At 35.6% G+C, this 13,794-nt stretch overlaps 3 protein-coding genes across 3 annotated transcripts; 1 reads left to right on the forward strand and 2 right to left on the reverse strand.

Moving 5' to 3' along the window:
* Positions 1-8,758: 8,758 nt before the first annotated feature.
* Positions 8,759-11,091, forward strand: LOC133193241 (uncharacterized). The gene is made up of 5 exons (XM_061329201.1): positions 8,759-8,933; positions 9,037-9,093; positions 10,249-10,308; positions 10,449-10,490; positions 10,895-11,091. Exons 1-5 carry the CDS (start codon positions 8,759-8,761, stop codon positions 11,089-11,091), a joined length of 531 nt encoding a protein of 176 aa, XP_061185185.1.
* Positions 11,092-11,385: 294 nt separating this feature from the next.
* On the reverse strand, positions 11,386-12,009 carry LOC133193242 (putative nuclease HARBI1). Its single transcript, XM_061329202.1, has 2 exons — positions 11,898-12,009; positions 11,386-11,783 (listed from the first exon to the last, which is right to left on the reverse strand). Exons 1-2 carry the CDS (start codon positions 12,007-12,009, stop codon positions 11,386-11,388), a joined length of 510 nt encoding a protein of 169 aa, XP_061185186.1.
* Positions 12,010-13,102: 1,093 nt separating this feature from the next.
* On the reverse strand, positions 13,103-13,546 carry LOC133193243 (uncharacterized). The gene has a single exon (XM_061329204.1). The coding sequence runs from the start codon at positions 13,544-13,546 to the stop codon at positions 13,103-13,105; it is 444 nt and encodes a 147-aa protein (XP_061185188.1).
* Positions 13,547-13,794: the final 248 nt, after the last annotated feature.

The raw sequence follows: 13,794 nt of genomic DNA on the forward strand, positions 1-13,794 counted from the left end.
TGAGTAATTTTCGAACATAATTTGGTTCATTTTTGCATACTCAAAATATGAAAACAGTCATGTATTTTGTAATGGATTTAAGCCTTGACTCAGTTGTAGTTTTCTTTGTGACCTGGATGGAAGGAAAAATGAACAAGAAATTTATTTGCAGAGGTTTTCTATAAACTTGACAACCATCCTAGAAAATAAATGTTTCATCCAGGTAAGGCAAACGAGAGGAAAAAATAAACCCTGGACAAGGATTGTACACAAAGAGTTTACTGACTTTGACCTTTCATCTATAAAAATTAGAAAGAACGTTTGCTCTAGACAAGTATATGTTTATGCAAAGAGATTTTCTTACCTTCACCTTTCATCTAGAAAATTGGCTCAATGTCACCGCAAACCCTCTACCCGAGAGGACTCTAAGTATAAAGTATGAGCTCAAAAGAGCCAAGCGGGGAGAAAATATGCTCTGAACAAGGATTTTACACAAGGAGGTTTTCTTTACCTTGACATTTGTTTGAAAAAAATGGCTCAAGTCCTTGAACACCCTTCGCCAATGGATACTCTGTGAGTAAAGTTTGAGCCAGGTAAGGCCAAGGAGAGAGAACACATGTGAGTTAAGGCTAGGTATAGGCGTTTCTATGCAAATGAGCTAATAAAAACGCATAAGAGGTATATTTATTATTTAGAGAAAGTTTTGATTTATTTTCTTATGCATACTTAGTACCCACGATATGTTACAGCCAGTACACATTATGACGTCATATTGTGACGTCACTGATCTTGCCTACTGGAGTTATTAATCACATCAACAAAACAGCTTCGGCGCAAGGGATTACCCTATTTATTTTTACATAAAAATTATATAATGCTAAGAAGAATATTCTATAGATTAATAAAACTGCTGCACAAATCCCAGGCATTTTCTTATTTGATCGGAATTTGAGGAAACTTATACCGGACTGTACATTTTACCCTTATTCAACTTAAAACTTTACTAATAGAAATTATACGACTGGGCTGTTGATATTTGTGCAGCAATACCAGCAAAATTTAGAATATTTTGCTTCTAAATATACCTTGTTTCAGTTAAATAAAATAGAGCATGCCCTTGCGCCGGAGCATTTTTGTTGATCCCCTTTATAATCTTGTGTAGTAAAGGACAATGACGTCATAATATGACGTCATAATGTGTACTGGCTATCTCATGTCGTGGGTATCAAATATGTATTAGACAATAAGTTTTAACTTTCTCTGTATAATAGATATTGTCCTTAGGCATTTTAATTAGATTATTTGCATAGAAATGCTTATATTTAGCCTTAACTCACCTGCGAAGACATACTCTGAACAAAGTTTTCTTATGCAAAGCTATTTTCTGACGTTGATCTTTCATCTAAAAAATTGATTCAAGGTCACTGCATACCCTCTACCCAAGGACGATCTATTGTTTGAAAGAGTTTAATATCAGCAATTATCAACCTTGCCTTTGAATAGTGCATTCAACCAAGACTGAGGCAAAATAGGGCTATCGTTTCCCACTGTCACATTTGGGTTGTAGGGGTGCCATTAAGAAGTGTTAAGGTTTGGGACCAAATTGTTAGCAATTTTCTCTTTGTCATCTTTGGACAACATTTAAAATAGCACTGCTATGGGTAAGTATTCTTATTTAGTATATCTTGTCAACTTTTTGAGGGATCTCCGGCTATTTGGCCCTGGAAGGGACCAGTAGACTAAACCAAACTTTTTTTTACATTGCATTGTGAGATGAAGTTAAAGAAAGACTACTACCTCCCTTACCTTTGAAGTGTAAAAACAACAAAGTTCAGGTTAGCTTACTGACCCTTTTCCTTCAACAGGACACTTCCAAAACCTGGCAAGTGGTTTTCCCTAAGGTCCTTAACCTTTCACTAGTGTTACTTTGTTCTAGTAGCCAAAGATGCTTTCAAAATGAATGCTTGAAATACGTACCCCACCCATGGCACCACTTGGTGGTACCACTACAGCAACATTCTGATAGCAGGAAATGATAGTCCTAGGGGCCCTCTACATTGCCCCAGTAATGATTTGAAGCACACTTCAAAGATAAAGGGTATATTAACTGACCTTTAACCCGTATATTAAAACACAAAGTGAAAAACAACAAGGTTCAGGTTAGCTAACTGGCCCCTTCTTTTCCCAGGGACACTTCCAAAACCTGGCAAGTGTTTCTCCCTAAGGTCCTTAACCTTTCACTAGTGTTACTTTGTTCTAGTAGCCAAAGATGCTTTCAAAATGAATGCTTGAAATACGTGCCCCACCCATGGCACCACTTGGTGGTACCACTACAGCAACATTTTGATAGCGGGAAATGATAGTCCAAGGGGCCCTCTACCTTGCCCCAATAATGATTTGAAGCACACTTCAAAGATAATGGGTATAATAGCTGACCTTTAACCCGTATATTAAAACACAAACGAAAAACAACAAATTTCAGGTTAGCTTACTGGCCCTTTCTCTTTGTCGGGACCCTTCAGAAACCTGGCAAGTTGTTCTCTCTAAGGTCCTCAACCTTTCACTAGTGTTACTTTGTTCTAGTAGCCAAAGATGCTTTCAAAATGAATGCTTGAAATACGTGCCCCACCCATGGCACCACTTGGTGGTACCATTACAGCAACATTCTGATAGCGGGAAATGATAGTCCTAGGGGCCCTCTACCTTGTCCCAGTAATGATTTGAAGCACACATCAAAGTTAAGGGGGTATAATAGCTGACCTTTAACCCGTATATTAAAACACAATGTGAAAAACAACAAAGTTCGGGTTAGCTTACTGGCCTCTTTACTTCCCCGGGACCCTTCAAAAACTTGGAAAATGGTTCTCCTTGAGGTCCTTAACCTTTCACTAGTGTTACTTTGTTCTAGTAGTCAAAGATGCTTTAAAAATGTGAAAAACAACAAAGTTCAGGTTAGCTTACTGGCCCTTTTTCTTCAACAGGACCCTTCGAAAACCTGGCAAGTGGTTCTCCCTAAGGTCCTTAACCTTTCATGCACTAGTGTTACTTTGTTCTAGTAACCAAAGATGCTTTCAATATGAATGCTTGAAATACGTGCCCCACCCACTGATAGCGGGAAATGATAGTCCTAGGGGCCCTCTACCTTGCCCCAGTAATGATTTGAAGCACACTTCAAAGATAAGGGGTATAACATCTGACTTTTAATCCGCATATCAATAGACAATGTGAAAAACAACAAAGTTCAGGTTACCTAACTGGCCTTTTTATAGTCATTGGAACCTGTCAAAAAGTTGACAAAGGATACTCCCTAAGGCCCTTAACTTTTTTCCAGTTTAGTGTTAGTTTGTTCTAGTGGTCAATGATGGTTGAAAAATGAAAGCATGAAAGATGTTCCCCACCGTTGGCACCACTTGGTGGTGCCGTTACAGCCTCAAACCGATTGCGGGAAAGATAGTCCTAGAAATCTTCTATCTTGCACAGTAATGATTTAAAGCACACTTATAAGATAAGAGGTATAATAGCTGCTTGAAATACGTAACCCGCCCTTGGCACCACTTGGTGGTACCACTTCAGCCTAAATTTTATGGCCGTATATAATAGCCCTGTGGACCCTTTTACCTTGAGCCAGTAATTGTTCGAAGTACACTTCAAGGATCATAACTTAAATAGATTAAATTACCTTCAAACCCTTATCAATGTAAATATTAGGAGTAAGCAAATTTCAGGTTAGCCTTTTGGCACCATCATGTTCCTGAGACCCGTAAAAGAGCCTAAAAGTGATTCTCTCGGAAGTACTTAACCTATCCAATGCTGTTTTATTCTTAAGCGGTCAAAGATGGTGACATTTTCTTCTTTTTGTTTGTTTGTTTGTTTGTTGTGAAACCGCATAATTTTCCTTATGCAGGTGAGCTTAACTGCCTCCAAGTGTTTGAATTATTAATTAATAATTAAGTGTTGCATTAATTATCTAATTATTAATTATAAATTGTCGAAGATGAGGCATTAAACAGTATTGCGTCAGAGTACTCTCAGTCCTTTGATGAATTTTCTTAGTGGCTGCTAGCTTCTACGGGCTTAATGGCTGCTGTTATTGGCTGCTAGCTTCAGTCTAGTTAAAAAAGAACAAAGGGTGGGCTGTTATGCATTCCGACATTAATGAGACAGGTTTAAACGGCACCTGTACATTGAGGTTATTTTTTATGCCCCCGTATCGAAGATTCGGGGGTATATAGTTTTTGCCCTGTCCGTCCATCTATCTGTCTGTCTGTCTATCTGTCTGTTTGTCCGCAAAAACTTTAACCTTGCCCATAACTTTTGATTGGTTGGAGCTATGGCTTTCATATTCCCCATGTGTATTCCTTGTGACAAGACCTTTCTTTGGGTACCATCATATTTGCCTTTTGACCTTGACCTTGGAGTTTGTCCCAGTTTTGCAAAATTTTACCAAAGTTTAACCTTGGCCATAATTTTTGAACAGTTAATGCTAGGGCTTTCATACTTCACATGTGTAATCCCTGTGTCAGGACCTTCCTTTGGATACCAACAACTTTGACCCTTTGACCTTGACCTTGCAGTTGGACCTACTTTTTGAAAACTTTATCCTTGGCCCTAACTTTTGAACAATTGGAACTAGGGCTTTCATATTTCACATGTGTAATCCTTGTAACAAGACCTTCCTTTGGATAACAACAACTTTGACCCTTTGACCCTGACCTTTGAATTTGGCCTACTTTTGGAAAACTTTAACCTTGGCTATAACTTTTGAACAGTTAATGCTAGGGCTTTCATACTTGACATATGTAGTCCTTGTGACAAGACCTTTTTTTGGATACCAACAACTTTGACCCTTTGACCTTGACCTTGGAATTGGACGTACTTTTTGAAAACTTTAACCTTGGCCCCAACTTTTGAACAATTGGTGCTAGGGCTTTCATATTTTACATGTGTAATCCTTGTGACAAGACCTTTCATTGGGCACCATTAATTTTGACCATTTGACCTTGACCTTTATGTTACCCTTTTCCATATTTTTTTTCAATGGTTACTGCTAGGGCTTTCATATTTCACAGGTATATTTCTTGGGACAAGACCTTACTTTGGGTACTAACATATTTGATTTGCATTTGAGAAAGTTTAACCTTTGCTATAAGTTGCCATACGGAGGCATCAGTGTTTCACAAACACATCTTGTTTTTTTTTTTGTTTTGTTTTGTTTTTGTTTTTTTTTTTTTTGTTCTTTGTTTTTGTTTGTTTGTTGTTTTTTTTGTTTTTTTTTTTTGTTTTGTTTTTTGTTTTTTGTTTTTTGATTTTCTTAATATGTTACAAGACTTGATAAATCTATTATATCGTAGACTTTAAAATTCTACTTCCATGTATCTAGACAGTACGCACTCCTGTGTGTTTTATATCCAAGATAACATTATTATTATTATTCATTATTACATGTATAATGCTTTTATATAGCACTTTTTCTAATCATATAATTACCCTAAAGCACTTAACATGTAAAACAAGTACAAAATATGTACCATATAAAACGAAGAGAATTAAATAAATCCAAAGGACATACAAATAATAACAAACTAAAGGAATTTAAAGTACATGGAAAAGGATTGTTTTAAATCAACTAGATGTCTTATTGTTTAAGAAATAAATAAAAAAAGGTGAAAAAGTTCTCTGGAAAATTGAAGTTAACTGGTCACACGATCAAATCTGGGCTTCGCAGTAGATTTGATCACGCACTAACCAAGTTTATTTTCCAGAGAATTTTTTCACCTTGTTATTTATTACTTATATTTACATTTTAGACGAATAAACGAAGAGAAATATTACACGTACGGTCCACCGTACCACTATATTGTGAAACAAATGTACGCAGTGACAAAGAAATTATTAGGTCACGGAAGTTTGCTTAGCTACAACATTTGAAGGTCGCAATCAATTTCTGGAAATTTAAATACAGTTACAGTGATCGGTATTGATGATGATCTTACTTTTTCTTATGATTACTTCAGTCGCCCGCGTGGCGCAGTGGTTAGAGCGTCTGCTCTAGAGTCGCGGAGTAAGGAGTTGATCCTTAAGTCGCGGGTTCGAGTCCACTGCGGGACGTGGTGAACAGTTCTTTGGATGAGAATGTATAAACTCAGGTCCCGTGGTGTCGCAGTAGTTGCTAGCACAAAACGATCCTTCACTCCTCAATGGCCCTGAGTGCCGAGCATAGATTAAATTTTGAACCCCTCCACCCGCAAGTGCCGCGTCTCAATATTAGTGAAAAATTCTCGACAGGAACGTTAAACAACAAACAAACATAATTCCTTCATATGTGAAGTCGAAGCGGTGGTATTTTTGTGAGCAAGGTATCATCACGCCGTGTGATTTGGTCACGCTATGACCTCTGACCCCTACTAAGTTCACACAAAATTAAACATATTTGCTCTTCAATAGGTTCATCTACGGAAATTATTTAAAAATTATAAATCAAAAAAGGTTTAAAAAGGTGTGTTTTAAGCTTTTAATTAAAAACAGTCGAAAACAGCTGAGGATACATTGAATATGGCATGGCTTTAAGTGATAACAGATCCATCAAAAGCGAGTTGATATCCTAAAAATTCATTAGATTTACATTTTGGTGTAAAGATGACAAGTTCTGTCTTTTCAAGATTTAGCTTGAGTACTTTATTTTGCATCCAGTATTCTAAATCAGAAGGACACCGTTCAGCTATCCTCTGGATTTATAATCAGGTATACCTGAATGTTATCCGCATAACAATGATAACACATATTATGTCTCCGGCAAATTTCTCCATTTGGTTTGTTTGGAAAACATGCAGCATAGACGTGGTCCCAAAACAGACCACAGCCGGACACCAAAGTGGAGTAAGAACTCTGGATAATGTAGATCCAACAGCAATTTTTTGACTTCGACCAGATAGACATAACTTTAAAAAGCATTCAAACACATTTCTTGTTCACGAGTATAATGTCCATGCTCAGTTTTGTTCATGTAGGAAGAAAATTGATGACATGTTGTGGTTTGAAATGTTTCATTTCATAATAATAAAAATATGTATCATTCCAAAATCTGTAATATCTTCATGTACATTGTAGATAGTCTGATATGTTTGAAATTAAGTTCAAATTCCCTTAAGATATAAATGGTTAATGCACGTATATACGCGACACCAAGAAAAAGGCAAATCAATATCGCGGAGAACGTCTTGTCTTCCAAATATAAGGTTTTAAGATAACAACTGAAAGATTTGGTGAACGGATATGCGAAGCCACTTTGTTAACATAGTCAAAGTAGAGAAGATATGACCTGGCCCCACCGCCATAAAACTTTGAGAATTCTCAAAAAAATTCTCAACTGAAGTCTTGAGAATTACTCAGCTAAGAATATTCTTAAATTCACTGCCATAAAACGATTTGAGAATATTCTCAGCTGAGTAATTCTCAAGACTTGAGTTGAGAATTTTCTCAATTTTTTTTCTCGCGAGACTGTTTTCGCGGATTTTTTTCGCTGATTGAAGCGGCCCGGAGGAGCTCTTTTTTGTCAAAAGGTAAGAAACCACATTGGTTACACGTAAATTAAAGATCACAACATTATTTTTGTCGTCTGCATTATTTATTGAACGTCATGGATGCAGAGGTTGTCACTGAGAGAAAAAGGGCGCAAAATTGGGGGGTGGATGAGGAAGTTGCACTTATTGAGGAAGTAAAATCTCGAACCTCAGTTTTATTTGGGTCGTTTAAGGGTAGTGGGAAGAAAGGAAAGGGGAAAGAAATCAAAGAAAAAGAATGGCAATCAATTGTGGACAAACTCAACTCGTACGTAGTTTAAGCAAATTATCACACATTCTCAATAGCCTCATTTATCATGATTCTGAAAGTATTAAGGAAAATATTAATTGTGAATCAGATGATCCTTTTCATCGATATAATACTTACGAAGGTTTAGACGGTGTGCTATCAAATTTTTTATTTCATATTATAGCCCCAAAGTGTGATGAGGGAGAAAGCACGTACATCTACCATATATTTCTTTCTTTTTTGAAAAAATAAAAATTCGCGTCAACTACAATTCAAGTGATACTAGAAAAGACCTCAATATATGAAAGTCGCTTTGGTTTTTGTGAGGTATACTTTTGATCGGTAGGCTAAACATTATGCTATGGTCTAACATACAGTATGTGCTATATGTTTTGAAATACATGTAAATGCGACAATTGTAAATTTAAAGTAGGCTTATATTAAAATTGGCATGCAAGATAACCAAACTTTTTGGCTAATGTATACACTAAAGGGAACTGCAACATTTCTATAAATAGATCCACGCGCATACGAGTGAAAAATGTGGTGGATCTAATTCTTGTTCAGGTGTCACATATATTGTAGACGTACAATTTTCCATAATTTTCAGACAATTTGACACAAAGAAGCGTGGATTGGAAGAAATAAAGAAAAAAATATTACAATATCAAGTCAAGAAGTAAGTTTAAGTAAAGGTGAAAAGAAGTAAAATTTTACTGTCACAAAATTTTGATTTGCTTAATGAAATTTTTATATTTATCAAATAAATACCACTGTTTAGAGAGAGGAACTAGTATATTTTTAGAACTTGTTTCCAGGCCTTCTAATTTGTTCAGTAAAATATGTCCAGAACAACAAAACAAAACTATCATCTCTTACTCTCTGGATATAAATTCATTTTGAATCTCTAATGTCTTGTGTTATTATTTTTTTTTAATTAAATAAAATTAGATTGTCATTATGTATAATAATGAACCATGTAAAATGTGTTTATACAGGCAAAGAGAAGTTGGATAGTGCTAAAAGGCCCAAGACTGGAGGAGGCCCTCCCCAACCCCCACTTACTGCAGAAGAAGAGACATTCTTGAGGTTATCTGAGAGTGAACCAAGTGTTAGTGGTGTGGAGGGAGGAATTGATACAGATGGTAAAAACATTTAAAATAGTATTAAATTGTTTGACTCTCTTTCTCTCTCTCTCTGATTTTGAACTTTGATGTGATTTTTTTTTTATTATATATTTTATTACAGCCCCTACATTCCAAGTCTCAGAAGTGAATGAGAGCCAGCTGCAGTCTGCACAACAAGGTATTTTACAAGTGTAGCACAAAACTGTACTTGTGTGATGTAAAAATTAGTTCTTCCTTATAATTAAACAGAGTTTTAATACATGTATATTAACTGTAATTCCAACTTTTCACACAAGCATTCTAATGTTATTAACTTTCTTAGTGTATTGATATTATTTTTAGCTCACCTGAGCTGAAAGCTCAAGTGAGCTTTTCTGATCACATTTTGTCCATCGTCCGTCTGTCTGTCCGTCCGTCTGTAAACTTTTCACATTTTTGACTTCTTCTCCAGAACCACTGGGCCTATTTCAACCAAACTTGCCATGAAGCATCCTTGGGTAAAGGGGATTTAAGTTTGTTCAAATGGAGGGCCACACCCTCTTTCAAGGGGAGATAATTAGGAATTAGTGAAAAAATAATGGCATCATTTAAAAATCTTCTTCTCAAGAACCACTGGGCCAGGAAAGTTGAAACTTATGTGGAAACATCCTCAGGTAAATTCAAATTTGTTCAAATTACGACCCCCGGGGGTAGGGTGGGGCCACAATGGGGGATCAAAGTTTTACATAGAAATATATAGGAAAATATCTTTAAAAATCTTCTTCTTAAGTACAGCAAAGCCATGATTGGTCATCTTTATATGGAAGCATCCTCAGGTAGTGTAGATTCAAGTTTGTTCAAGTCATGACATCCCCATCCCCCCCCCCCCCGGGATAGGATGGGGTCACAATGGGGGATCAAAGTTTACAGAGGATTATATAGGAAAAAATCTTTTTCTCAAGAACAGAAAAGCCATGATTAGTCAAATTAATATGGAGGCATCCTTGGGAGTGTAGAATGAAATTTGTTCAAATGAGGGCCCCGGGAGGTAGGGTGGGGCCACAATGGGGGATCAAAGTTTTACAAATGAATATATGGGAAAAAAATCTGCTGCTCAAGAACAGCAAAGCCATTTGTTATATTGATATGAAAGCATCATCAGGTAGTTTAAAATTCAACCCCTCCCCCATAAACTTTTCAATACTAAACTGATTTTTGTTTTTTTTCCTAGCCAATGTGCTCAGGTGAGTGATGTGGCCCATGGGCCTCTTGTTCTTATTTAATTTACTGATTTGCTTGCATCATCTCAGTCTTTGCCAATGAATGAAAAACTGATAAATAGAATTTATTGCAGGTTCACAATGTCAAGAACAGACATCAAATGGAAAAGATACATCAAGTTCAGTTGATTATGGTACATAATTATATATGTACATTTAATTTCTATCCAATGTCATTTTTGAAAATGATAATAACATACTTTTGAATACAAATATCAGAGTGACTTCATTTTAAATGATATAGTGTTATCATTTCTCAGTCTCTTTGTTTAAGTTCCTAGGATGGTTCAAAATGTAAAGAGAAAAGAGAAGACAGGTTGGTTCAGTTAATTACATTTAATGGTACATGCTAATGTAGACTAATGAAATCCATTGATATTCTACTGTTTTTCTTTACAAGTTACAAATTTAGAAAAAGTAAACATTGTGGATATCTGCATAAATAACAAAGTCTTTTTCAAAAATAAAGCAATAAAAAAAAATAATAAAATAAATAACAAAGTCATACAAATCATGAAATGACCTCCTCATATTTTCAGCAATGTAAAAGGGAAAAATTACTTATGTTTGTATAATTATTTTTTTTTGCCTGTATGAAAATAATAGATATCAAAGTACAACTTCTCAAAAAATTAAAAATACATGGATATTAAATTTTAAATGACCAAAAAAAACCCTGAACAAATTAAAATGAAAAAAAGCAGTTAAATTAAATTACAGGTGAAGCCAAAAGGAGAAAATTGGAGGAGCTGGATGAGAGAAATTTAATATTGGACAGCCAACGACTCAAGATAAAAGAAGAGAGAGAATGTCTTGCTCTTAAGAAGGAAGTCCTACTATTAAAAAAACAAAAACTGTTATGTGAAATTCAGTCATCTTATCCAGATTTTATTACAGCACTATCATCTGAATTATAATCATTTTAGTTTTGCAATTCATTATTACCATACATGTATGGCAGAGAGAGAGAGAGAGAAAGAGAGAGTCAATATGCATAGACTAATATACAGTTGTAGTTACATTTCATAAAACATATTAATAAACTGGCACTGCCTCTGACTAAAAGTGTTTATATTTCACAAATTTTAGAAAATCAACAAAAATAATAATAATAATAAATAAATAAAAATTTAAAAAAAAAATTAAAAAAAAAAAAAGGAAATAGAGAAACTAGAACTACATGTACATCCTTACTGAAAATTTAATCAAATTTAAAAAAATCCATTGGTGATGGCTGTTCTCTTCAAGACACCATCTCTCCTGTCCTGATGACCAGGGTCTTGAATGGCCTGTTGCAAGCAGTGCCACACATCAATGTCTGCACAGTCCTCTTGAATAAAGATATCCCCTCTTTCAATGCCAATATTGTGTAGGGTCACACAGGCTACTATGTATGTGATGGCTTGCTCTGATGAGGTTCTGAGACCGAAATGGAGGGCCTGAAATTTTCGCTTGAGGATTCCAAATGTCTGCTCAATAAGTACCATTGTCCTACATAAGCTGGCATTAAACCGTTCCTCTGATACTGTTCTTGGAGCAAGGTAGGGGGTCATCAAATACTTGGTGAGGGGATAACCTGAGTCGCCAAGTAAAATCCCATCACACATACCTAATTAAAAATATTTCCTTCTTTTATATAAAGTACATATATAGAATGATATTTACCGTACAGTGTAGTGGGTGATGGTAAAGTGTTGAATTTTCTTTCAAATGTTATATTTACCCGTTTCAAACTTTTGACAGAGGCTGGATGTCCTCCAAATCCTCGAGTCATGGCAGGAGCCTGGCCAACCAGCATATAGTGATGTGATCCTAAAATTTGGATCACAAACCATCTATAAATTAAAAAGATTTGGTTCAGTGACAAAACATGACATAGAATATGTCCAATGTTCAAATTAACTTTTTTCACGATTAAAAAAAAAAAAAGGGGGGGGGGGGGTTCACCTGTACATTCAGACTGTGGAACCCTTTCCTGTTAACATAATCCACTTCATTTTCATGCGGTGTACTGAGTCTTATCTGAGTACAGTCAATGCAACCTATCACATTTGGAAAACCTGCAAAGTCAAATTCATATTACAATATATACACTGAATATGTTACAGTACAATGTTTTTGAATTATGGCTATTAAAATAAATTAAAAAAAAAAAAAACTAATGTAGAATGCATATTATCCTCCTTTTCACAAATCCCTCTTTAATAAATGACTGTAGCCATAAATATTTTTGTAAACCTTATATCAATCAATTACAAGGCCTCTATCTCTCCTTTATTTTTCTCAGACCTTACTTGCATTTGATTAATTATTTAACCAGGCTAAGCCCCCTCTCAGTTCACAAACTTCATGATTTATTTCTCCATTGCTTTTTAATTGTTAATGTTATTGTTATTATTATTATTTAACTACTGTTTTTTTTTATTACATCCCAATTTTGATGTCTTTTTCTCTCCCCCCCCCCCCTTTCCACCTTTTAATTTTTCAAATTGAATGATAGATATTGCATTTTTTAATATTGTTTTTTGTTCTTTCAAGAAATAAAATCAAGGTATGTTTATATTATGCTATTCCAAATAAAGGGAAAGTGATGTATTTTTTTTATATTTGTACTCGTATTGTAATTGGATCCGCCCGTAATTCTTTCGCATGCAGTATTCCCCCTTACATTGGAACTCTCATTACACAGAAAACCAGTAAAAAAGAACGCCGAATCGGCGTATTTTCTTTTTCGCACACACTTTTTACAATTTCTGGGATAAAACATATATTGTATCGTAAGAAATCATATGGAAAGTTGGCAACATGAAGCAGAACTTAATCAAGTAAGTTTTTAAATATTGACAAGTGGCGCTAACGTTTGATCTGAGTGAAAGAGAGGAAATTTTTAAAACAAATTATATTGGAATGTAGTCTAGTGTTTGGAATTCATATACTAGTACCTGCTACTCTTCTGAAACCTTCTTTCACTTTTGTTGCTATTTCACCGACAGGAAAAGTGATGTAGAGTCTGGCAAAAACAGCGACTATAGCTGAGGCAACTGCTTTGACAGATCTACAGACGGACGACTCTGAAATTCCAAGACTGTCTCCAACCAGACGGAGATGGGCCCCTGTCGCCACAAATCGTAGGAACAGCAAAACTTGGAGGAGAGGAGAAATGGGCTTGTTCCTGTTGGTGTCAGTTGTCAATTCCTGATGAAGTCCATTGACCAAAAAGTGTGTTGTGGCTGGTCGGAATCGATAGCGCTGGAAAATCTCGTCCTCCTCCAGCATCTCCAGTGGGTTGCCTCTGTCCCTAAATACCCTTGGTCGTGGTAAACCAACACGTCGTCTGTGGTTCCTTCTTAATCTTCTATGCAAAGCGGCCATTTTGTTTTTTAGAGAATATTCTTAAGTAACCTTTTGAGCATTCTCAAATATTTGAGAATAAAACAGAGTTTGAGAATTTTTTTGTTACTCAATTTTTTTATGGCGGTGGCTGAATCTGAGAATTGAGGAGTTGAGAAAATTCTCAGACTTGAGAACATTCTCAGACTTAAGTATGTTTTATGGCGGTGGGGCCTGGCACTGTTCTAACCAAAAAGGCCATCGAGGTTCAATTTTAATAACAAACTCAA

The sequence above is a fragment of the Saccostrea echinata genome, unplaced genomic scaffold, assembly GCF_033153115.1.
Source record: "Saccostrea echinata isolate AGI-Se365-2 ecotype Australia unplaced genomic scaffold, CSIRO_AGI_Sech_v1 ptg000027l, whole genome shotgun sequence".
In the NCBI taxonomy this organism is placed as follows: Eukaryota; Metazoa; Mollusca; class Bivalvia; order Ostreida; family Ostreidae; genus Saccostrea; species Saccostrea echinata.